General features: G+C 52.6%; 1 protein-coding gene across 1 annotated transcript; it reads left to right on the top strand.

The window, feature by feature from the left end:
- The first annotated feature begins 3,585 nt into the window (after positions 1 to 3,585).
- Positions 3,586 to 17,561, top strand: LOC144735436 (guanylate-binding protein 1-like). Its single transcript, XM_078617840.1, is given in 14 exon segments — positions 3,586 to 3,615; positions 6,503 to 6,811; positions 8,092 to 8,219; positions 9,600 to 9,709; positions 10,718 to 10,775; positions 10,777 to 10,834; positions 10,837 to 10,982; positions 11,583 to 11,684; positions 11,687 to 11,762; positions 12,150 to 12,430; positions 13,236 to 13,448; positions 15,610 to 15,712; positions 16,635 to 16,738; positions 16,896 to 17,561. Coding segments are annotated over 13 exon segments (1,737 nt in total). The 5' UTR covers positions 3,586 to 3,615; positions 6,503 to 6,543; the 3' UTR covers positions 16,986 to 17,561.
- Positions 17,562 to 26,469: the final 8,908 nt, after the last annotated feature.

Raw genomic sequence — 26,469 nt, 5'->3', positions numbered from 1 at the left:
GGAGGAGATGGTGGAGGAGGAGGTGGAGGAGGTGGTGGAGGAGGAGGTGGAGGAGGGTTTTGACGATAACTTCCAGTCAAGGGGGAGGAGGCCCCGTAACGTGAATGAGCGGCCGGCGAGCCGCGCGGCGAGCGACTAGATGCGAGGCGCGTGTCGCGATGCCGGGCAAAGCTGCTCACTTAACACGACGAGTGGGGAGGGGGGGTGGAGAGCGCCGTTAGGAGCACCCCGGAACATGCATAGGAGGCCCAAGCTTCGAGCGGCTAGACGCAACGGTTGAGCATCACAAGCCTGTTCACTCGTTGTACAGGGTGGCCCAGAAGTCAGGACACATAGGGGGGCGTTGTTATACTGGGTAGGAACCTCCTGGTTACACCAGCCCATAAGGGATTATTTGTGTCCGTCCGTCGTGCAGGGAGGGAGGTGGGGAGGGAGGGGCTGGGTGGGGAGGGTGGGGTGGGGCTGGGTGGGGAGGGTGGGGCTGGGTAGGGAGGGTGGGGAGGGGGCTGGGTGGGGGGATGGGAGGGGAGGGGCTGGGTAGGGAGGGGAGGGTGGGGAGGGGCTGGGTGGGGAGGATGGGACTGGTGGGTAGGGGCTGGGTGGGGAGGGTGGGGAGGGTGGCGAGGGTGGGGCTGGGTGGGGAGGGGAGGGTGGGGAGGGGCTTGGTGGGGAGGGTGGGGCTGGGTGGGGGGGTGGGAGGGGTGGGGCTGGGTGGGGTGGGGCTGGTCACCCCGTGGTGCCCTTATAAAAACTCAACGTTTAACCTACTCACGCCGGCTTGTGCCCGCCCTCACAGTCGGCAATATTTGCGGAATACACCACGCCCTGGCCGTTGACCCTGGCCATTGACACTATACACTACGCTATTATACACTATACACTACACTATTATACACTACACTATTATGCACTACACTATACACTACATAACACTACAGTGAGGGAAAAAAGTATTTGATCCCCTGCTGATGTTGTACTTATTTTCCCTCATTAAAATGCAAATCTATTTATACAATTTTTGACATGCGTTTTTCTGGATTTTTGTTGTTGTTATTCTGTCTCTCTCTCTGTTCAAATAAACCTACCATTAAAATTATAGACTGATCATTTCTTTGTCAGTGGGCAAACGTACAAAAATCAGCAGGGGATCCAATACTTTTTTCCCTCACTGTATACACTGCATAATGCACGGGCATAAGTAGTACTAATCACATACCTACATTTCCATAAATATGCTAAATTCCTCTTGATATGCAAGATGTTTCTTGTTCAAGTTTTAGTTTTTTGCTTGTTGCGGTTGTACCCGATTCAAGAGCCGAATGGCTCACAGGGCTCTACCTAATATATGAAACTGAAAACTGAAACGGAGTCCCCATCGGCGGCCATTGTTACGAATTGGTAACCACGTGACCGTGGCACGTGCATCGGTTACGAGGCGCACGTGCCACGGTCACGTGGTTACCAATTCGTAACAATGGCCGGCGTGCGACCAATCAGTGATCAGACGCCACTTTCACCCCTCCCGTGGCGTGATATCTACTTGGTATTAATGGTAGGTTTTTACCCTTTTAACTGGTACAAAACTGACACCTTTATTCAAGGCATCATGTTTGCAATGACCACAACACAAGTAGTCAATTAAGCAAACAAAAAGAAGCAACTCTGATAAGGATAATAATATGCACTGTCCTTGAAGTTGATTGGTCCACACCCGAGAAGGCTTTCTTTAGAGCCTAGTCCCCATTGGTGTAGGGGCCAGATGACACCAGAAGGCGTACTTGGTATTGTTTGAGCCTTCACGGTTGGTTTAATTTCACCAACATATGGAATTTAACTTTGACGTTTGTTTAACTATTGGTTATATACATTACATAATTGTCATAATACATATTAAGTTAATTATGTATTTGTATTGTTCTTCTTGGTTCTTTCGGTAAAGTCACGTAGAAGGGAAGTAATAAAATAATAAAAATAAAACGTAATAAAATACAATTCTCACGACGTTTCGGCCACAACGCAAGCAGCCGTCCTCAGGTGAAGAACAGGTCTGTCGGAAAGACAGCGTCCGAATGAACGCCGCCAAGCTTGGCAGCGTATATTTAAGCTGGGTTGGAGGGGGATAAGGGGCGCCTTGACAAAGGAATTTGCATATCAACAGAGGAATTTAGAATATTTATGTAAAATGCAGAATATGGATTAGTCACTACTTGTGGAATGTGTAGGTGGTGGGGGGGGGTCTCAAAGTCATACACGAGCATAATATGACTTTGAGACCCCTCTGTGTGAGTTTGTATCTCGCTGGGTGTCTGTGTCTCTCTGTGTGAGTCTATGTCTCTATCTTAATTTAGAACTTTCGTGACTGCAGGAATTATTATTTGTTTCTTTCGGTTAAGTCACGTCTAAAGATAAAATAATAAATTACATTAAATAATAGAATACGACGTTTCGATTGCAACACCAAGCCATCATCATCAGGTATAATGAAATAGCGACATAAAATCTAACCAGAAAAACTATAGACAGACATATTAGCAGACAGATATCACCAAGATACATAGAGAGCAACACAGGTAACAGAGAGAGGTGGTCGTCTCTGTGGGGTGGCCTGTCTCTATGTCTGTGTCTCGCTGTGTGTCTGTCTCTCTCTATGTTTCTCTGTATGAGTCTGCGTCTCTACGTCTGTGTCTGTCTGTGTCTCTCTCTCTGTGTGAGTCTGTCTCTCTGTGTCTGTGTCTCTGTGTGAGTCTGTGTTTCTCTCTGTGTCTGTGTCTCTCTGTGTGTCTGTATCTCTCTGTGTCTGTGTCTCTCTGTGTGTCTGTATCTCTCTGTGTCTGTGTCTCTGTGTGAGTCTGTGTCTCTCTCTGTGTCTGTGTGTCTCTCTCTCTCTGTGTCTGTGTCTCTCTGTGTGTCTCTATATCTCTATGTGAGTCTGTATCTCTCTGTGTCCGTGTCTCTGTGTGAGTCTGTCTCTCTGTGTCTGTGTCTCTGTGAGTCTGAGTCTGTGTCTCTGTGTGAGTCTGTGTCTCTCTCTGTGTCTGTGTCTCTCTGTGTGTCTCTATCTCTCTGGTGTGAGTCTGTATCTCTCTGTGTCTGTGTCTCTGTGTGAGTCTGTCTCTCTGAGTCTGTGTCTCTGCGTGAGTCTGTGTCTCTCTCTGTGTGAGTCTGTGGTGTCTCTCTGTGTGAGTCTGAGTCTGTGTCTCTCTGTGTGTCTCTATCTCTCTGTGTGAGTCTGTATCTCTCTGTGTCTGTGTCTCTGTGTGAGTCTGTCTCTCTGTGTCTGTGTCTCTGTGTGAGTCTGTCTCTCTGTGTCTGTGTCTCTGTGTGAGTCTGTCTCTCTGTGTCTGTGTCTCTGCGTGAGTCTGTGTCTCTGTCCACGGGTGTCTCCACGAGTCGATGGATCTCCAACCAATCAGAAATGGACGATAAAGAGGCGAATTGCACGCTTAAGATATTCAGAATTGGATTTGATTACCTGCCCAAATAAGGACTTCCGCCGGATGTACGGAGGGGGGGGGAGGCGGCTGCTGATTGGTTTGCCCGCCTATTAAAGGAACTCCGCCCACGCGGTGCCTTTGTTACAGGTGTTGATCACGTGGGAGAGAGAGGCGTCCGCAGGTGAGTGAGGGGCACGCGGTGGCGTCGAGTTGGTGTCCGATATTAACCGATATTAACCTATAATAACCGATATTAACGTCCGTGTGAATATCGGTTCGTGTAGCTCTGGGTGCCAGTGTCGTGGCGGGTTAGTGCTGCTACCCAAAGCCGTAGCCATGGAGTTAACATTGGGGGGGGGGGGTACGGACCAAATCGTCCCCCCCCCCCCCCCCCCAGAAAAAAATAAATCTAAATTTTTTAATAATTTTCTGCTTAAAATATAACAAAAAAAATTCGCTAACACATGGGATGCCCTTTATTTATTTTTGACAATGTCTAATAGTGTATTGTATTACATTGCTCTGTTTCTAATTTTTTTTTTTACCATGTCTTGTTTCATTGCATGAGATGGCAGAGATTCGGGATTAATAATAAAGTATAACCACAATCATATAAACAGAAATCTATTTTATAGCAATATATTGGGGGCGGGGGGGGGGGCATTTTGAGCATACAGTGGTAACTTGGTATACGTCGTTAATTCGTTCCAGAAGGTGGGACTTGTACCGGAAATGACGTACACCAAACGAATTTTTCCCATAAGAAATAAAGGGAAAGGAAATAATCCGTTCCAGAGTATAAGAAATTATATTTTATATGGCATATTATACGCTAATGGGTTGTATTAAAATGTTTAGACACTACTTATTACTAAAATGCATGCATAAATTAAAATAAATTCGTACAAATTTTTGTTTTTTAAATCAAAATAAACTTTACCATCACTTTACCTTGCTGAGAGTAGTTTCTAGCCTGTGAGGAAGGGGAGGACTCGTGAACGGGGTCTGCGTGGTGACTCATCCCTTCCCATACAAGTTCTAGCAAGCGCGGCGTATCCCAAGCAAGACGTCGTATCCCAAGACATTTTTTTTCTCGTCAAAACACGACGTGTACCAAATTCCACGCAATCCAAAGCGGTCGTATACCGAGGTGTGACTGTATTTGAATATTGGAGGGGATGTGTGTGTGTCCCCATATATTATAATTACGAGTTTGAATGTTGCTTGTGGCCACACACCACGTGGTGCTGTTTCACGTCTTTGCGGCCATGAGGTCAATTCGGCGGCTGTAGTGGCGACATTCCTGTCGGCTCGGTGGGTGGTGGGCAGAGGTCGCAACCGGGTACCCGATACCCCTACCCGGCTACCCGTACCCGGCCGGGTACGGGTACCCGTTTGCGACCCTGGTGCGGCCGGGTACGGGTAGGCCCGTGAGTCACTGTTGAGTCGCCGTTTGTCACTCATTTCCCAACGTCTTGTCTCCTCTCTCAATTCAAGTTCCTAGAATCAACCCACCCGCGCCTGCAACGTGGCTTCATCCCAGAGGTCGCAATCGGGTACCCTACCCGATACCCGGCCGGGTACGGGTATAGGGTAGGGTACAGGTACCCGTTTTCGAGCCTGGTGCGGCTGGTTACGGGTACGGAATCAAAACCCGTTTGCGACCTCTGGTGGTGGGGTCATCCCCAGCAATGCCGGATAATCCTCGTAGCAAAAGTGGCTACAAATGCCACGGGTCCTGCACATTCAAGGGCCCCGCACGCTAAAAGCTTTCAAGTTATCGATTCCGGTTCGGTGATTCTGCACTTGCTCTATTACTATAGTACTGTACCGCCTTCAACTTTTTACAGACGACTGGGTGTTTAAGGTTAGTGCTGTGTTGTATTATTTGGCTGTGTAGCAAATGAGAAAAATTTAATTGCTTTACTGTGGAAGTAAAAAATTGGTTTTAATATTTTTATTTATTTAGGGCCCTGCATTAGCTTAATCCGACACTGACCCCCAGTTCTTATCGGACGCTTTGCTATTAACACATTCCTGCGGAGGGAGCTGGTAGGAACGTTTGGGTTGCTCGCCCTGGTCAATGGCCAGGGTCAACGGCGGCGTGGTGTATTCCGCAAATATGCCCGACCTGAGGGTGGGCACAAGCCGGCGTGAGTAGGTTAAACGTTGAGTTTTATAAGGGCACCACGGGGTGACCAGCCCCTCTCCACCCCCTCCCACCCCCCACCCAGCCCCTCCCCACCCTCCCCCTCTCCACCCTCCCCTCCTCATCCAGCCCCTCCCTGCACGACGGACGGACACAATAATTCCCTGTGGGCTGGTGTAACCAGGAGGTTCCTACCAGTATGATCAGTTATCGTGGCGTCGTCTTGCCCTAATCATCTGATCGTCGTTACAGCTCCACGCTCTGCAATATTTAGCGCTGGAGGTGGCTCTGATTTTTGCAACAAAAAAAACGCAGCCCACTAATGGCTCAGCAGTTGGTAGGTCTCTCTTTGCAGTGTACAGCGTGCTTAAAAAACAATGTTAACAGATAAATGGGACTAAATTTCGATTTAAAGCTTTCGTGACTGCAGGGATTCATCATCTTGGTTCTTTCGGTAAAGTCACATAGAAGGGAAATCATAAAATAATACAAATAAAACATAATAATTTATTCAGACGCTGTCTTTCCGACAGACCTGTTCTTCACCTGGGGACGGCTGCTTGCGTTGTGGCCGAAGCGTCGTGAGAATTATTTTGTTACGTTTTATTTTTATTATTTTATTATATCCCTTCGTGACTTTACCGAAAGAACCATGAGGATGAATCCCTGCAGTCACGAAAGCTTAAAATCTAAATTATTATGTTTTATTTTTATTATTTCCCTTCTATGTGATGACTTTACCGAAAGAACCAAGAAGTTAAATGGGACTGTTTCTGGAGGAGGGGGGGGGGGGGGGGCCCACCACAAACTCGCAGCTTTGGTCACCGGGGGGACAATTGGGGGGGCCAAGTCGCCCACCTCACCCATGCTCACCACCACTACCGGGACTGGTTGATGTGTAATCTAATTCCATTGCAAGCGAGTGAACCGACAGGACGAAAGGGTGAACCCTTGACCACGATGGCGTTTGGACGCTCACGACGGAGTCTGGACTGGGACCCTCCGACTCGTCCCACGCTCCTCGGCAGCCCCAACGACGAGACGTACCTGCCGCCGAAGCTGGTCCCCTTCATCCAACCGGACGAACACGGGAAGCTCTTCGTCTGCCCCGAGGCGTCCCGCCTGCTCGCAGACGTCACGGCGCCCATCGTGGTGTGCGCCGTGGGGGGCAACTACCGGGGTGGCAAGGACTTCCTCGTCAACTTCTTCGCGGGTGTCAAGGAACCAGGTGTGTGGTGGGAGGGGTAGGTGGGGGGGGAGGGGTAGGTGGGGGGGGGGGGGGGTAGGTGGTGGGGGGGGGGGGTAGGTGGTGGGGGGAGGGGTAGGTGGTGGGGGGAGGGGGTAGGTGGTGGGGGGAGGGGTAGGTGGTGGGGGGGAGGGGTAGGTGGTGGGGGGAGGGGTAGGTGGTGGGGGGAGGGGTAGGTGGTGGGGGGAGGGGTAGGTGGTGGGGGGAGGGGTAGGTGGTGGGGGGAGGGGGTAGGTGGTGGGGGGGAGGGGTAGGTGGTGGGGGGAGGGGTAGGTGGTGGGGGGAGGGGTAGGTGGTGGGGGGAGGGGTAGGTGGTGGGGGGGAGGGGTTAGGTGGTGGGGGGAGGGGTAGGTGGTGGGGGGAGGGGTAGGTGGTGGGGGGAGGGGTAGGTGGTGGGGGGAGGGGTAGGTGGTGGGGGGAGGGGTAGGTGGTGGGGGGAGGGGTAGGTGGTGGGGGGAGGGGTAGGTGGTGGGGGGAGGGGTAGGTGGTGGGGGGAGGGGTAGGTGGTGGGGGGAGGGGTAGGTGGTGGGGGGAGGGGTAGGTGGTGGGGGGAGGGGTAGGTGGTGGGGGGAGGGGTAGGTGGTGGGGGGAGGGGTAGGTGGTGGGGGGAGGGGTAGGTGGTGGGGGGAGGGGTAGGTGGTGGGGGGAGGGGTAGGTGGTGGGGGGAGGGGTAGGTGGTGGGGGGAGGGGTAGGTGGTGGTGTGGGGGGATATGAGCAGAGAAATGTCCCGGTGAAATTTAGACTTAAAGCTTTCGTGACTGCAGGGATTCATCTTCTTGGTTCTTTCGGTAAAGTCGTCATTGCAGGTTACACGGTGCTTAAATCCTGTAACTATTTAACCGGTTAATCTGAAATCTGCGTAATTGCCACTACAGTACAGTAGTTGCCACATTCTCAATCGAAATCGTCAGTTGCGAATCAATGTAATGTTTTTTGCGATCATTTATTTTAAATTTACGAAACTGGCAGATAAACTTTGCTCCTAATATATATTTTTTAGCATCGATCCGTGGACAATGAATAGTTTAGAATTATCCGCGACTGCCTTCGCCATCCATGAGCGTGGATAATGAAGTTCTCCTGCGTTCGTTTAAAGACCGCTGCGTTATTGACGACGGTGCAAGCTGTTTTTGCTACGGTGCAGGTCTCCAAATCCCTTCATCTCTAGAGAGCAACATGGAGCCGACGTCTGGCTCCCATTAGATCCGTCGCCCCCTTCATGCTGCCGAGGTTTGCCAAAAGTGAAGCCTTTTTTTTTCAGGCTTCGCGATTGGACCTGCTTCTCTGCACAACACCAAAGGGATCTGGATCTGGGTGAAGCCCTTTCCCGTGCCGTCTGACGGAGCCATTTTGGTGATGGACGTTGAGCGACTGGACGGTCTGAACAAGGTGAGGGGAGCATGGCTGGTTTGTCAGGTCGCCCGCTAATCTACGCGCTCGGCCACTGATTGGGTCGCTCGCTCATGCACTGTGTTGGTCACTCGTTCCACAGCCATTGACTCGCTCGGTCATTCAATCGCTCGCATTCACTGTTCGTCACTCGCTTGCAGCCACCGAATCACTTGGGTTGGGTCCCTGTCGTTGTTCGCTCTGTTCGATGCCACACTAGCTCGCCACCTGGGGGGTGCAAGTGGGTATCTTGTCGTTAAAACTTAATTTTGGAGCTTTCGTGACTGCAGGAATTATTCTTTTGGTTCTTTCGGTAAAGTCACGTATAAAGATAAAATAATAAATTAAATACTAGCATACCACGTATCTTGTCGTTCTCCTTAAAGGCATTTAAGTAGCGCCTTTTTAAAATAAGGCTCTTTTTAACAGAATTCAACAACGGCACAACCTACGGATGTTAATGGTGGTGAGGTTTGTGCGACTTTCGTGGCGAAATTGACGGTCAATAATGATTTAAATGAATGGGATTGAGTGACAGCCATATAATTAATTATTATTCTGATGGTCAATGATGACGAGTGGATTCAATAAATGGGATTAACAAAAGTGATATCCATGTAATGAGAATAATTATTCTGACGGTCAATGATGACGAGTGGGTTCAATGAGTGCTGTCCGTGAGAAAATGAAGAGGAAGCCGGTGTGCCAAGGCAGCCTTAACCCAGTTCCGTTCTGCTCTAACGACGCCGCGTGTGGTCGTCATAACGCCGATTGGCCAAGGAGCGGTAACACAATCGAGCGACCGGAAGTGACGTAGCAGCACCAGGTAGTAGTAGGCGGTGGCGGTTGTAACTGCTAAGCGTCATCGGCGTCATAATGGAATTGGGCGTTGGGATGCGTCTAGACCAGTGGTTCTTAACCTGGGGTGCATCACGTGGTGGTGGTTATGAAGAGGAGGGGGGGGGGGGAAGTAGTGGGGTGAGCCGGGTAAACAAGTGAGTTTTGAAGTGAGCACAACAACTTTGTGCGTGGAGGTGACCGCTTAATGTGGAGGGCAAGTTTTTGTTCTGGTGATGGGGGGCCGAGAAGATGGAGACGGCGTCGATTGAGAGCGCAGAGGGTGAAGGCGACGCTGTACAGAGCGTGGCAAGGTGCGGTGGGTGGGGGCGGCAAGACCCACGAAGGGATTTGCAGAGACCAGGGCGATCAATAATTTTCGGTGCCCCCTCGAACCATCGTCGTCAAGGGCACTTGATAAATGTAAATTGTGAATTACGATTACTTTGAACGGGTCACTGTGTAGTAACAACACCCATTGAGGAGAGGGTGCATTTGCGCTGCCCGCGTATCATGCCAGGTTGTTGTTGTTGTTGTTTCCAGGAGGAGCCCGATCTGGACAACTACCTGATCCTCATCGCGATGCTGCTCTGTGCCGAGTTTGTTTGGAGCACCTCTAACTCGCCGAGCAAGGACTCGATGGATCACGTGCGGTATCCTCCCAGTGCGCCCGCCATGGACGTTAGCACACAGACCAACATCCCCTCATACAAGCCATACGACTAATCTTGATTTATTTTCTTGGTTCTTTCGGTAAAATCACGTAGAAGGGAAATAATAAAATAATATAAATATGAAACGATAAAAAAAAATCGAGTGTTTCTTGTTTTATATTTAGGTGGGGAAAAGCTGATGACAGACGCTTGTGTTGCGCCCGTAAACGTCGTGCTTTATTTTATTCCATAACAGACTTTTGGGCCAAGCGCTATTGGCGAGTAGCACCCTACGAAGGTCAGAACGGCACACGCAGGGGGGGGTGGGTGGCCAACAACCCCGCCCGGCCGCCTTTGTCTCTCCCCAGTGGTGATGGTTTATTTTACGCACCGGGTACTCGTGTGGAGTCTACCTAGGGGACGCCCAGAATGGTTCGGATAATCGTCACTGGTGTAGGCCGTGAGCGGGAATCGAACACCCGGGTCGCCGGGGCTTGTAGCGCAGTGCGCTACACTCTCGCTGGTCCGCCCATGTTGTTGTAGCCTTCCACGCCGGGGCAAAGTGATGTTGACGAGCAGCTCGTGATTTAAAAATTGTTTAAAAAAACAAATTGCCAGGTCGGCCCCATCGGAGCTGCTATATGCCCCTTTATGCAATCCTTGCAATCCTTGCAATCTTTGCGCCCCAGCTCCTTGCAATGGCTGCCCCCACGCCAGAGGTCGCAACCGGGTACCCGATACCCCTACCTGATACCCGGGTACCCGGCCGGGTACGGGTACCCGTTTGCGACCCTGGTGCGGCCGGGTTACAGCTAAGCCGTGAGTCACTGGTGAGTAACCGTTTGTCACTCATTTCGGGTAGGATAACGGGTACCCGTTTCCCGGCCTGGTACGGGTACCCATTTGCGACCCCTGGTGCGGCCGGGTACGGGTAAGGAATCAAAGCCCGTTTGCGACCTCTGCCCCACGCTCCTTGCACTCCTTGACCCCCTCCCGTCCGCGCCCGAGGTTCCTGGACGAGCTGCCGCGCTTCGTGGTGCTGTCCGACTACTCGCCGCCCCGGCCGCGCCTTCGTGGACCGCTACGGCGTGGGCAGAACCCTGCCGGGCTTCTCCGTGGCCCTCTGGACTTCCGCCCGCGGCCGAACTCCTCCAACGATGTCCTGGAACGTGGCCTGCGTGCGCGCAGGGAGGGCACAGAGGACTCGACCCGCGACTTCAACCGCAGGCGCGAGCTCTTCGCCGCTCACTTCCCCATCGGGGGTGAGTGGTGTGTGTGTGGGGCAGAGGTCGCAAACGGGTTTTGATTACTTACCCGTATCCGGCCGCACCAGGGACGCAAACGGGTACCCGTTCCCTACCCGTACCCTACCCGAAATGAGTGACAAACGGTTACTCAGCAGCGACTCACGGCCTACCCGTACCCGGTCGCACCAGGGTCGCAAACGGGTACCTGGCCGGGTACGGGTAGCCGGGTATCGGGTACCTGGTTGCGACCTCTGGTGTGGGGTCACGCTGTGTGTGGGGGGGGTGCGGTAGTGTTTATCAGCGCTGCGCTATGAACCTGGCGACTCGCGTTCGATTCCCCCTGCTTGCCCCAACGCCACCCAGTGACGATTATCAAAACTGGTCCTGGGCCTCCCCTAGGGTCGACTCGGTCTCAAGTGAGTACCCGCTGTGTAAACATCGCCACTGGGGAGACAAAGGCGGTCGGGCGTGGTGCTGGCCACCCACCCCCTCGTGTGCCGTTCCGGCCTTCATAGGCGCCTGCTCCGACCAGTCTGCTAGAGGCTACACGGGGGGGACCTTTGTCTGTGTTTAGGTGCTGCTACCACTTCCAGCTCCCCTAACCACCACCCCACCCTCCCCCCCAGCGCCACTGCTGCTACGGCCTGCCGATCCCCGTGCAGCCGGACCGACTGCCGGACTCTGAGCGCCTGACGGAGAGCCAGGTGGAGGTGGCTCTGCACCACGCCGCGTCTCCCCGCTCGCCCACCACGTGCTGCAGGCCAGCACCACCAAGCGCCTGCAGGGGGCAGCCCTCACGGGGCCACGTGAGTGACGCCCTGGTGGCAGAGGTCGCAAACGGGTTTTGATTCCTTGTCCGTACCCGGCCGCATCAGGGTCGCAAGTGGGTACCCGTACCTGGTCGGGTACGGGTACTCGTTCCCTACCCGTACCCTACCCGAAATGAGTGCCAAATGGTTACTCACCAGTGACGCACGGCAAACATGATGCCTTTGTATAAAGTGTCAGTTTTTGTACCAGTTGAAAGGGTAAAAAAAACCCATTGCTATATTTTGCCACTGGTAAAGGAGGCCTCGTAGTGTTGTTGAACTTTGCCTGCTAACAGTTGAACGCTGTGGGCTCACCTGACCTGCGGCTCTTCCCCCCCCCCCCCCCCCCCCCCCCCCCCCCCCCCCCCCCCCCCCCCATCGCAGTTTTCACGATGCTGGCCGAGCAGCTGTGCGAGTTCCAGCGCGCCGGCTCCCCGCTCTGCATCGAGTCAGCGACGGCGGTCATCTGCGACGTCCAGAACAGCGCCGTGTGCCTCGAGGCGCTGGCGGCCTACCGCCGCCGCTTGTCCACGGCGATGCTCCGGCTGCCGCCGCTCGTCACGCAAGTGGACGAGCACCACGCCGAGGCGGTGGGCGATGCCCTGGAAGTCTTCACCTCGGGCGTGTTCCTCGACAAGGACGGGGTGTACGCCATGAGACTCGTGGTGAGCGGGGGAAGTGACTTGGTTGGGTGGAGTGGACTCGTGAATGTGCGGCTAGCAGAGTTCAACCTCCCGCTTGGTTTGGCGCTGGCTAACTGTGTATGCGGCTTCGCCCATTTTTAAATCCTTTATATTAAGTTCGCTTGCTTGCGCGCTTACAACCGTGCAAATCTTTCGGTCGTTTTTAACCCACTTCCCCCGTGATCCAATCGAGCTGACATTTTGCGCACAGACTCGTTGTGCGTGACAATTTATTTTCGTGAATTTTTTTTCTCAAATTTTACACTTTTTAGGAAAAAATAATTATATTGAATTACCAATTGCTTAATGGTGGCAGGCAATCATCTGATCCACAGGTGGCAGCCATCTCAAGCCAGAGGACGAGAGGACTCTAGCCGCCACGCATATAAAGGATTTATAGTGAAAAACTTTGTTTTTACGGGTTAATTTTTTCCTACCTGAGTTTTTCTGCTGCGCCGTTGAGGTTGGCCCTCTGCATGCGGCGGCTGCGCGCTTGGACGCGGCGTGTCCTGTGCACGCCACGTGACGGCAAGCGGCCGTCTCCTGCGGGGGGGTTCACTTTGTGTGCCCGCCTTTTGGAGTCTGCTGCCGACAACGGCGTCTGCCGCTTAGGTGGCAGGGAAACCCGTTCGTCCGCGAGCCGCAACCAACCCGGTCTGCTGCTGCGGCGCGTAGGAGGCGCTTTCTCTCGCTTCGCTCACGGATTTGAAACGACGACAAGTAACGTCGTCGTCGTTGTTGCTGCTGCTCGTCAAAGCTCTTCGACAATTTCTGTGCCTCCGCCCAGGGTCTCGTCTCGGCGGCTCGACACGAGATCTTGCAGGAGGCAGACGAGGCGTCCGCGAGGCGGTGCCGCCATCGCCTGGTGGAGCTGTACGCCGGCGTGAAGCTCAAGAACGAGCAGGACGCGTTCAGCACGCCTGGAGGCCACGCCGTCTACCGCAGCCTCGTGGACGACCTGGTGCTCCAGTACTGCGGGACGCCGGGGCTGGGCGACGAGGTGACTTGGGAGGTCGTGTGACGAAGGCGAGAAAGCGGCGGCGGTGACAGCTTTGGTTGTGCGTCGTGCCTGCTGGGGTCTCAAATTCGGTAGCCGTTGGTGCTACGAACCCGGCAAGCTGAGGTTCGATTCCCGCTCGCGGCCAACACTGGTGACGATTGATCAGAGGTCGCAATCGGGTACCCGGCCGGGTACAGGTACTCGTTTGCGACCCTGGTGCGGCCGGGTACGGGTACGCCGTGAGTCACTGGTGAGTAATCGTTTGTCACTCATTTCCCAACGTCTTGTCTCTTCTCACAATTAAAGTTCCTAGAATCAACCCACCCGCGCCTGCAACATGGCTTCATCCCAGAGGTCGCAATCGGGTACCCTACCCGATACCTGGCCGGGTACGGGTAGCCGGGTATCGGCTAGGGTACCTGTTTGCGACCCTGGTGCGGCCGGGTACGGGTAAGGAATCAAAACCCGTTTGCGACCTCTGCGATTGATTATCTACTGCTCCTGGGCCTCCCCTAGGTCAACTCGGCCCCCAAATGAGTGCCTGGTGCAGTGTGTAAGCATCGCCACTCAGAGATGAAGGCAGTCGGGCGTGGTGCTGGCCACCCCCCACCCCCTAGTTTACCATTCCAGCCTTCATAGGTGCTCGCTAAGAGCACTTGCCCCAACCAGGGCTAGAGGCTACACGGGGGTCTTTGTCTTTGCCTTCGAGTTGTGCCGCAAAAGAATACGCTGGGTGTGATTCATAATTAAAACATCGCCACTGGGGGGAGATGAAGGTGGCCGGGCGTGGGGCTAATCACTCTCCCCCTCGTGCCGTTCTGGCCTTCATAGGGGCTGCTACTCGCTAACAGCACTTGCCCCGAGTCTAAGGCTGTACAGGGGATCTTTGTCTGTCTATAGTCCGTGGGTCCATGAGCACGTGTGGTAAGTTGCGAGAGAATAGCGGTACGGAGTGACCTCGTGTTTTGATAGTGATCTACTGTGTGAAAGTAGTACTGGGGGGGGATGAAAAATAATGGGGTTTTTACCGTTGCTGGCACTAAAACGGTAGTTGCGTAAAGATGTTCAAATCAACGAATTATGTACTACTTTAACCACGTTCAATACGTGTGGTGTGAACATGCTCTGATACATAATGCCAGTGGAACGGGATTGGCATACACACCCAGAGCTGCGGCGTTCCATATGGCCTCGTCTCGCCGCCAGTGCTAAACCAGAACGCCCAAAAGCAAACCACAAATGTAGTTTCGATTTAAAGCTTTCGTGACTGCGGGGATTCATCATCTTGGTTCTTTCGGTAAAATCGCGTAGAAGGGAAATAATAAAATAATTAAAATAAAACAAAATAAAATACAATTCTCACAACGTTTCAGCCACAATGCAAGCAGCCGTCCTCGGGTGAAGAACAGGTCTGTCGGAAAGACGGCGTCATTTAGACGCTGTCTTTCCGATGGACCTGTTTATTTTTATTATTTTATTATTACAAATGCAATGCGCGCATTTTGGCGTGAGCGAGCTAAGCTCTCAAGGGAGCTGGTCCATGAGTACGGCTGACTGAGGTGGGACTGCCTGCAATTTGGTGTTAGAACTTCCTAATGCCGATCTTGGTGCCGGGTAATCTCAGTGTATTAATACTGGCCAAAGGCGCTGCTAAGCGGTGCTGTGTACTAGTACCCCCGCTTGGGCTAGTACGGAGTTCCCTGTATAGGTACCAGAGCATGGCTAACCCTGTTACCCCCCCCCCTCCCCATGTCTCTTCGTGCAACTTGTTTGGGAGGTGGTGTGGTAGTGGGTTAAGCAAGGCACTTGCAGGAGCTGCACCTTTTGCCTCGTGACCCTGTAGCACGCAGTGGCCAAAGACTGATGACGCGTAAAGTCGGTTGAGACCATTTTAAAATAATTTTTATGATGAACCCAAAGAAGCTGGACCTGTTAAAGAAAGGCACTGAAAGTTGAACCTTTGTCAGCCGTGACATCGGGTTCTTGTACGAACTTTCGCTCGTACGCAGACAAACGCGCTAATCGGTTCCGTGGGTCGTCCCTTCCGCAGCGTGCTAATCGGAGGTGCGTTCCCGAAGCGCTGACGCACGCCGCTCCATGCGTGTGCGAGATTATTCTTTGCCTGGCTTGTGCTGTGTGTGTGTGTGTCAACTCTGCACAGATGGATAGAATCCTGGCCCTATTCCTGAACGAAAAGGCGGAGGATGGCCGGGCAATTTTCATCGTGGACAAGCTCGTTACTGCCATGGAGGAGGAAAAACGAAGTGAGGGGGGCGGGAGCACACGTCTCTGACGCCACACTAACACACAAAGACAAAGCTCCTCCCCACTACCACCGTGTCGCCTGTAACAGACTGTTGGGGCAAGTGCTGTTAGCAAGGTAGCACACCAATGAAGGCTGGCACTGGCAGTACGCGTGAAGAAGGATGCTGCTGCTGGTCAAGTTGGAGGCAGTCGCCCTCCAGCAACAACGGAGGGGGCAGAGCGGCGCTCACAACAATGAGCAACTTGCCCGGCAGATAAAACGCAGTTTTGCACAGTAGGGGGCGCACGTGGTCAGTCGATCCGTGGCACCTGCTGGGTCTGTCCCGTGGCCTCTTGTCGGCATCTGAGACTGACACTTCACGTGGCCTCCAAGTGCACCGGGCCTGGCACGGGCGCCGTGGTGACGTCACCACCAGTTGATGGTTAATGGTGGCTCTTGTTGTAGTGCTTTGTGTGCATTTATTTCGCACAAAACCCAACGCAAAGCAGTTGTGAAAAAAGAAATGAACTTGTCAATCCGCGATTTTAAAAGTAAATAGCTCCCAGTGACCAACACCAAACCCTGGGGACCACCTTTGTCTCCGGAGTTAATGCTTTTACACTGCACCCCAGGTACTAAATTTGAGGCTGAGCCGACCTAGGTGCGGCCCTGGGTATTGTGGTTCGGTTAATGGTCTCTGATGGGGGTTGGGTGGTGGTGTTGACCGAGAGCCGGGATGGAGATCTCGCGGCAACTCTCACGGGGGGGTGGAGGCTTGTGCCGATGGTGATGCCAGCAGATCCGAATCCTTTAGACCCGGGAGAAACCTGAGCTTGTGAAGCGTTCTTTATAAACTTCCAGATGTCCCCCCCAGGTAAGCGGGGTGACCTGCAGGCCAGCGCATTTTGAGCTTCCTCCACCCCCCCCATCTCCCCCCGCAGAAAAGGCGGTGGAGGAGAAGGAGATGGCGGAGCGGCAGCGGCGTCTGGAGGAGAAAAGTCGCGAGCAGGAGCTGCACATCTCCAACCTGAGACACAAGATGGAGGTGAGTGGGGAAGGGTTCGTGGGGGAGATGCAGATCAAGGTGTGGCTGCTGAAATCATTGCTAGCCGACAGCAACTTGCACCCCCCCACAGCCAGCCCGTGGCGGCTACCTTGGGAGACCTCCTCTGTCTCGTCTGCCCTCTGTCTCTCTCGTGCAGGCCTTGGAGAGCTATGCGCTGGAGTGTGGCTGGAAGGGCTCAAGGGAGCCCAAGAGGGGCAGGGACCGTGAAGTCTGCGCCATCCTGTAACCTTCCCATCCTGTGACCGTCCTCCCTCCATCCTGTGACCATGGCTATAGATGGGATTGGGTAGGACTCGTTACAAGTGATCTGGGTCTGATAGGTCTTCCTCCCTTGGTGATGTAGTAGTATCACTTATCAGTAGGTTTTCACTCTAGGTTTGATACGTGAACCATTTAAAGATTAGTCCCCTTTTTTAAAGAAACTGACGCTTTTACCGCTTGGATACTTCACCGTTGTCAGAAGGAAAAGGATGGGCAAGTGAACACGTATCCGAGACGCTTTTTAAAATGATTACACGAACCCCGCTTACCCCCCCCTACACCCCCTCGTTATCTAGGGTGTAGGTGTGGATAAAGTGAACCGGGCTCCTTAAAAATAATACGTGAACGTCTCCTGAGTAATGTTTTTATCTTACTATGCGTACTTGATACCATTCCCCCATTAATCCCGTTCAGTTACAGGGTGGGTAAGTGAACCGGGTCGTGTTGGTCAACATGGGGATGGTTAAACTCGTATTGCAAACGTACCTAAAGCTTGTGACGTTTTAAGACTTTTCAATAAACTTGTACTTTGTGTACCTTATCTAATTTGAGAGTGACTGACTGGGGTGTAGGTGTGATTAAATGTTCACTCCCTCGCCTGGTACGCAGGAGGTCGCGGGTTAGATTCCCAGCCCCTGACGATGCCTGCTGCTGTGTATTTTGGAATTGCATCTTCCCCAACCAACCTCGCATTTCTCCATCCACCCCACACGATCTCTCCCAGATTTGTGTGCACACCGCACAGTCGGCTAAGCCGTTTTCGTATATCCACTCTTAATACTAAAATTACCATTTGCAGCTTCTCACCCCAAGCTATAAATAACCCTGAGTGCAATGTCCCTTGTATTGTTCGCCTTTTGGCCTTGTTCTCTGGTATAACACTGACTAGGCCCTAAAGACGGATGCCGTCTGGTGCAGGCCAATCCGTTTCAAAGACGATGCCATATATAATTATAATTAACACGCTCTGATAATTATGAGAGCGTCTTTGTATTAACAACCACACGCGGTAAACTTGTGGTGAAGATGCAGTAACTTGATTCCTTGCAAAAGGTTTCTGTTTGGCGTTTGAACATCTTAACACAACTCCTGACTTATTGCCAGGAAAGCGCAAATCCGATTCGTAACTCGTCACGAGGTACGGCGCCATTTTTAAATTTCCTGCAAAAAAAAACCGACAACTCGTATAATGCAACTCCTAAGTGAACGTCTTGCACCTGCGGTAGCAATCAGAGATGTCCTCCATCGCAACACCACAGCTGAATTTCTGTCAATAATTTTTAGGTAACTAATGTGATATTAAAGTTGATTTCAATATTTTAAGTTTTGTGCAATATTTTCATTTCCACCAATAACTCGATACTTTCTTAACATGACCGAGTTCCTGTTGGTCGATTGACATTAAATTTATACCAAATTTAAGTTGTATCTTGCCAGAAAGGGGGTACATGTTGTTGGAGCTAATTATTTAACATGCAGCTTACCGGTCCAGAAGATGGCCCCGAATTTATATTTGGGGCGTGCCTCATACTCCACGTGGGGGCTCTGGGTCCAATCCCTGATCACAATCGCCCGATCATCATAATAATGAAACGCACGTGGCTCTGCGTAGTGAGTCGCAGAGTGCACGTGATTCGTTGCAGGTAAGCTCGCGCCTGATACGTTCACCCTCCAGACTCGTACTAATTGTAGCCCTCCCATCCAAAAAAACATTCTGGAAAGTGGTTATCGGTCGTCTCCAAAGGAAGTCGCCACAACTTTCCACCACAACACCGGAACGAGACGACCCAGCATCTAGACCTCAAAGTATACCTCAAGACTCTGCGTCCAGATGCTACAGTGCACAATTATACTAATGAGTGGTTAATCGTGGGTGAGCTCACACTGGCTACAACTGTGAACATCGGTCATGATTCATCCACTGCTGGAATGTATGACTTCTTTGGCCTACTGTACGTAGCCCACTGCGCTAATCTGTGGGTGTCTATTGGTCCTCACGGCTCGGTGTCTGTGGGTCTGTAATACGTGTACGTACTTGTTTCAGGGACGTGCGGTCAGGGGAGGCAGAGCCTCACCTGTCATACTCCAATGAAAATAGGTGTTACGAAAAAAAAGGAATAAAATCAAATAAACATTCTGATTTTGCCACTCATCTGTGTTTATAAATGTCATTTCTGTACGATTTCAATCGGTAAAAAATCGAATATGCGGAGCTCCGCTTCGCGAGCAATAAGCGCGTGTCTGTTACTATCTCAGTATGTAACCAATGTAATGTTTGTAGACCCCTTCATTTCATGTCCTCGCCTTCCATACGCCAGGTAACTTATTTCACGTGTGTGTAGAGGTGATCGCCACTCACCATTCAGTAACCTGCAGTACCACTGGGTGTCAACAGGGTGCAGCAGCGTTACCTCACTGGGGGAAATGCCGTGGGTCAAAACAGCTGACAGCGGATCCAAACGACGGATCCTGAGGGGATGATGTCACCTCCCAGGGTCAACCAGAAGGTTCCAGAAAGGGGGCGTGGCTTGGACGGAGCCAGCCACGAACCGGTATAAAAGCCAGAGCGCTGAGAGCTTTGGCTCAGTTATCTCCACACGAAGACCGAAGCCTGGGCTGAAGATAGGACCCTGGACCCCAAGCTCTACAGCCCTTCTAAGGGCGGTGGTTACACACCATATTCAACATCCGTGGTGAGTCGGTGCAGTCAGCAGTTGACAACACACCAGGCTCAACATCCCTGGTGAGTCGGTGCAGTCAGCAGCTGCCATCGCCGAACCCCGGGCGGTGGTTAACTAACCCGCAAAACTCAGCTTGTCTGAGCCTGGGCATGTGGAACTCCTGGTGGAGGAAATTCCACTAAAAGGATATTTGGACCTTCCACTACAACCAGAACCATCTCCAGTCGTCTTGACTACGTCTTGCCACTGGGTACAGATGGGGCTGGTCGAGAGAGTGAGGTTGACGCCGCGCAAATCACCCTCACTTAAATCCAAGTTCTCTGCGCAAGTCATGGCACTTTTTTGCCATCGTCATTATCCAAGTCCTGTGGCGATGGGTGAGCGACGAAGCAGCAGGCACGGATATGCTGGAAGCTGTAGCCGCAAATCTGCACGCAGGCGGTTCAGGATATTGGTCGTTCGCTCACTGGACCGAAGCAGCAGTGAATTCCGGCAGCACCCTGAGTGACTGAGCAGCCCTATTCAGGATCACACCGCTCACCTCCGTAGTGAGGACAGGGTTAGCAAAGGTACCCTAAACATTGCCTGCTTTAAAACATCCTGGCCAGCCTACTGCAGCTGGCGGGATCCCATACTTGCGGTCGAAAAAAGAAAAGAAAAACAAATAAAATGAAAAAGACCAAAGTGATACCACTCACTGTTGGCGCCTGGAATGTGCGCACTTTGATGGACATCTGGATCAAAAACACCTGGGAGACGCACCACCCTCGTGGGAAGAAAGCTAGCCAGATACAATGTGAATGTTGCTGCCCTTAGTGAGACCCGACTGGCCAATACTGGACAGGTGACTGAAGTGGGTGCAAGTTACACATTCTTCTGGAACGGACGAGGCCAGCAAGAGAGACGTGATGCTGGTGTTGGTTTTGCAGTAAAAAACCACCTGGTCAACCAACTGGCAAGCCAACCCAAGGGGATAAACGACCGTTTAATGACCTTAAAGCTCCACCTATTGGGTAAAAAGGCGGCCACCATCATCAGTGCCTATGCCCCTACCATGACCAACTCTGACGAGATCAAAACCAAGTTCTATAATGACCTGGAAGTCATTATTGCTGCCACAGCCAGCTCTGACAAACTCCTGATACTTGGTGACTTCAATGCCAGAGTTGGAAGTGACCATCAGTCATGGAATGAAGTCATAGGTGCACACGGCATTGGAAAATGTAACAGCAACGGTCTTCTGCTGCTGAAAACATGCTCGGAATTTGACCTGCTCATCACCGACACGATATTCCAACTGGCAAAGCACAAGACAACTTAATGGATGCATCCTCGTTCACACCACTGGCACTTGCTTGACTAAGTCATCGTGAGGAGGAGCGACCGGCACAAGGTCAGGGTGACCAAGGCAATGTGCGGTGCTGAATGTTGGACTGACCATTGTCTCATTATCTCCAAACTTAACATCCGGATTAAGCCTCCCAGACGCCCACAAGGAAATAGACGCGTCAAGCGTCTTAACGTCACTCGCCTACAACAGGAACACACCAGACTGGCCTTTGTTGAGGCTTTAGACCATGACCTGGAGTCTCTAAGCTTCGAGCATACAGACGCTGAGGCAGACTGGACAGCTCTCAAGACCGTGCTGCATTCTACAGCCCTTGAATCACTCGGTGTTCCCTTACGTACACATCAAGATTGGTTTGATGAGAACGATGCAGAAATCCGAGTACTCCTTGACGACAAACATCGCCTGCATGAAGCATATCTGAATGACAGCAGCTTAAGCTTAAAGAAAACTGCCTTGCTCAACATTCGCAGGGTTGTCCAGCGGAGACTCAGAGTCATGCAAGACACCTGGCTGTGCGCAAAAGCCGAGGAGATTCAGTCCTACGCTGACAGTCACAACACCAAGTGCCTCTATGATGCACTCAAGCAGGTCTATGGTCCGCATCACTCAGGAATTTCACCTCTCCTGAATACAGATGGAACAACACTCCTCACAGAGAAGGACAAAATACTTGCAAGGTGGGCTGAGCACTGCAGGGCAGTCCTCAACAAGCCATCATGCATACACGAGGAAGCAATTTGCGAGACTGCCTCAAGTTGAAATAAACCAGTCCCTTGCTTGTTCTACCATCCATTGAGGAAACCAGCAAAGCCATAAGCCTATTCACTATGAGATCTCTTTCACCAGTGGCAAAATATAGTTGTAGGGTTTTACCCTTTTAAACTGGTACAAAACTGACACCTTTATTCAAGGCATCATGTTTGCAATGACCACAACACAAGTAGTCAAAAAAGCAAACAAAAATAAGCAACTCTGATAATGATAATAATATGCACTGTCCTTGAAGTTGATTGGTCCACACCCGAGACGGCTTTCTTTAGAGCCTAGTCCCCATTGGTGTTGGACCAGATGACACCAGAAGGCGTACAACTCAAACACAGTGCAATATCAGAGTATTGAGAGCTCGGGGTAAGCATTTACACTGAGATCTCTTTTACCAGTGGCAAAATATAGTAGTAGGTTGTTACCCTTTTAAACTGGTACAAAACTGACACCTTTATTCAAGGCATCATGTTTGCATATTATTATCATTATCAGAGTTGCTTCTTTTTGTTTGCTTTTTTGACTACTTGTGTTGTGGTCATTGCAAACATGATGCCTTGAATAAAGGTGTCAGTTTTGTACCAGTTTTAAAGGGTAAAAACCTACTACCATAAGCCTATTCTCATCAGGCAAAGCTCCAGGGTCCGATGCCATTCCAGCGGAAATTTACAAGGCTGGAAGGCCTCGCTTAGTAGAGAAACTGACCGACCTCGTCCAGTCTCTGTGGAAATTAGAAGCCGTTCCCCAGGAGTTCAAGGATGCCTCTATAATCCATCTCTATAAGAGGAAAGGCAATCTGCAGGCCTGCGCCAACCATATATGCATCTCCATACTATCAATCTCTGGCAAAATCTTGGCAAGAATCCTTCTGAACCGCCTAATTGTCCACCTCGACCAGGGTCTGCTACCTGAGAGTCAGTGTGGTTTCAGAAAAGACCGCGGAACCACTGACATGGTATTCACTGCCCGGCAGTTACAGGAGAAATGCCAAGAACAAAATGTTGATCTATATATGGCTTTCGTTGATCTAACAAAAGCATTCGACACAGTCAGCCGGGAGGGGCTATGGAAAATCATGGCCAAGTTTGGGTGTCCAGACCAGTTCATTGGCATCGTGAGCAATCTCCATGATGGTATGATGGCCAGCATCAGAGACCAGCAATAACTCTCTGATCCGTTCCCAATCACAAACGGGGTGAAGCAAGTTTAACACGTAGGCTTTCGCGACCAATATTATTCATAATCAACGTTTTTGGGTTTAGATCGCTTTATTTATAAATGTGTCGTAACCCTCCACCACCCGACACGGCCAATCAGTAAAAAAGTGTCACGTTGACAAAAGACAAATTAGTTCACTGCTTTAGCCCACCGGTGTGTTGAAGCGTGAAACCACAACATTTACAATTTGAGTAGCACGACGTTTCGCTGGTAATTGCGGTTTTTAAATTTTATTCAGTATCTCGGCGGTGACAACAAACCGAAAAACAAACCGAATCCCGAGGGGGCGCCCCCTCACTCGTGCCCTAAAGGTCCCGCTCAGTCACCGACCCATCCTCTGGGCCGGGATCACCCGTGCCACAGCATCGGAGGGGAAGCCTCCCCTTCCAGCCACGCACACCTTCACCCCCCGGATGCCGGCGAGGACCTCCCACCCCCCCCCCCGCCCTAGCCCACCCTGGGCAGCGGCCACTTCCATCGTTCCCTTGCGGCCTCGCGCCCCATTTTCCCTTGGTCCATCTCTACCACCCTTTCCAACAGTCTCCTCGCAGCATAGCATGTCTCCAACGGGGACGTCAGGGACCCCTCCAGCCCCTTCTTTCGCGCTTTCCACAGCGCCTCTTTCGTCGCTCCTATTACAGCCCACACCCGGTCCCTGTCCTCCCTCCCCACCCCCCGCAGCTCTCCCCACATGACGTCCCGTGCCGTCACCCTTGATAGAGCGAAACGGGCCAGCAACGGCTTACTCCTCCTCCAGACTTCCTGGGCGAAAGGGCACGCCACCATCACATGCGCCGCAGTTTCATCCGCGTTGCAGCCCCTCGGGCACTTGGGGGTATGCGCCATTTGGCGGCTGTACAAGAAACCCCGCGTCTCCAACCTGTCTCGGACAGCCAGCCATGACAGGTCCCGCTGCTCCTTCGTGAGCACTGCCGACGCCACATTCCTCCAAATCTTCCCGTGCGTCTCCCTCCTCGCACCGGCCACCTCGTCACAGGCCTCCTCCTTCTCCGCCGCAGCCCGCACCTCCCTGGGGGCCCACCGACCCCCCCACCGGCTCAGGCCGTGCTGCCCGACGTAGCTCCCCACCACGTCGCTAACCCAGCCCCCCGGCCAGTCCAAAGGGGTGCTCCTTCCTGCCTCAGTCATCCCGAGCCCCCGCAACCGCCACGTCAGTCGGTACCTCATATACCACGCTGCCTTGCCCCGCGGCTCCGCAGAGAAGAACAGCCGCAGCGCATTGCAGACAAAGGTCGATTGCAGGGTATACCCCACATTTGGGGCACCCCTCCCCCCATTCTGGACCTGCAGACACACCACGGCCCTCCTCACCCTCTCCATCCCTCCCCCCCAGATAAACCTGAAAATCGCCGTGGTCAAGGCCTTAGCCTCCCTCCCACCTGGCGGGAACACCTGCGCCAAGTAGTTTAGGGGTGGTAATATTTCTGTTTTAACCACCATAATTCTACCGGCCATCGTGAGCCGCCTCCCAGCCCACTTACCTAGGCAGCCCTTTGCCTTCCTCACCCCCTTCTCCCAGTTACCTTCCCCCATCCTATCCCCACAGAAAAACACCCCCAGTATCTTTATCCCCTCTGTTTGTAGACTCAGCTCCAGCAGCCGACCCTCGAAAAGCCTCGGGTCTCCAAAAACCATGAGCTGACTTTTCCCCACACTGACCTTCAATCCGGAGGCCGCGCAGAACCTCCCCATCCCCTCCATTGCCCTCCATACCGATACCACGTCCCTGCATAGCACGGCCACGTCGTCCATGTACAGTGTCACCTTTCCCTGCTCCTTGCTCCCCGGTATTACCACCCCCCCAATCCTCTGGTCATTCCTTATCATCTGCGCCAGCGGCTCCATGCACATGACAAATAGCACTGGGGACATCGGGCATCCCTGCCGCACCCCCGATCCCACTGGGATGATCCCGGAGCATTCCCCATTTATCAGGAGCCTGGCCCTGAGCCCCCCATAGAGTCGCTTCACCCACTCCACCAGGGGCCCGCACACCCCCATCCTCTCCATCACCGCCAGCATGAATTCATGAGAGAGGCGGTCGAAGGCCTTGTCCAGGTCCAGACTTAGGATCCCCAACGGACACCCCCTCTCTCTCTCGCCTTCAATCGCCTCCCTCAAGACCACCAAAGTGTCCGCGATCCTCCTCCCCGGGACCGCACACGTCTGGTCCGGCCCCACCACCTCACCCACCACCTTCCCCAGTCGCCCTGCCACCACCCTTGCCACGATCTTATAGTCCGCGTTCAGGAGGGTTATTGGCCTCCAACTTCCCAGGTCCCTACGCTCCCCCTTCCCTTTATAAATCAGTGTCACCAGGCCCTCCTGCATGTCGTCCGGTACCTGCCCCTCCTCCAACGTTTCCCTACAATTTTGCACAACATCCTCCTTCAGGAGTTCCCAGAATTTTATGTAAAAGTCCGCCGGGATCCCGTCCGGGCCTGGGGTCCTGTTCTTGTTCAGCCCCTTCACCGCCCCTTCCACTTCCTCCCATTGAATCCTCTCCCCTAGCGCCTCCGGGTTCTCAACCCTCTTCGCCAATGCTCCCAGCAGCTCCTCCCGCCGCCCCCCATCTATCCCTTTCCCTTTATACAACTCCCCATAAAAGTCCTCCGCTACACTAATCATCCCTTCCGTCGTCACCTGTCTACCCCTAGTAGGACTAACCAGCTCCCTCATTTCATTGTCTCCCTCCCTACCCGCCTTAAGGAAAAAACGTGTACACTGCTCCCTATCCTCTGTTGCCCTGACCCTCGCCCTATACACTAATTGCCTAGCCCTCTTTTCCAGGACTGAGGCTACCCTCCCCTTCATCTCCGCTATCCTTTCTCCCACCGGGAACCCTAGCCCTAGCAGCCCATACAGCCTTTCTAACCTAGCGTTCCATTGTCTCAAATCCCTACCCACCCCCTTTCTTCTACTGTAACACTGAAAGAACGTTCTGATCCTACACTTTACATGCCCCCACCACTCCACCCTCGTGGGGAAGCACACCTGCAGCGTCCTCCAGCTGGCATACGCTCGCTTGAAATCCTCCACCAACTCCTGCTCCGCCAGCAAGCCCACATTCATCTTCCACACGCCCTTCCCCCTCTTCACCCCCCCCGGGATCACAAGCTCCGCCACCACCATTCTGTGATCCGAGAGGGGAAAAGGTTCCACCCCCGCGCTGCCCACGTTTACCTTGTCGGAAACGAAGATAAAGTCAATGCGTGACTGTGCTCCCCCACTCTTGTCCGCCCACGTGAACTCTGGCCGCGTGCCGTGCATCCTCCTGAACGTATCCACCATCCCAAAGGTCCCCATCAGCTCCCTCAGTTCCCTGGAAGAGGAATCTAACTTCCTCCTCCCCTTCACCGACACCAGGTCCGCCAGGCCTAACGGGCAATTAAAATCGCCCCCCACGATGACCTGCC

Source organism: Lampetra planeri, chromosome 55 (genome assembly GCF_965212315.1).
Source record: "Lampetra planeri chromosome 55, kcLamPlan1.2.h2, whole genome shotgun sequence".
Classification (NCBI taxonomy): domain Eukaryota; kingdom Metazoa; phylum Chordata; class Hyperoartia; order Petromyzontiformes; family Petromyzontidae; genus Lampetra; species Lampetra planeri.
Note: the sequence above shows the minus strand (reverse complement) of the source record. Positions and strands in the feature narration are given on the sequence as shown.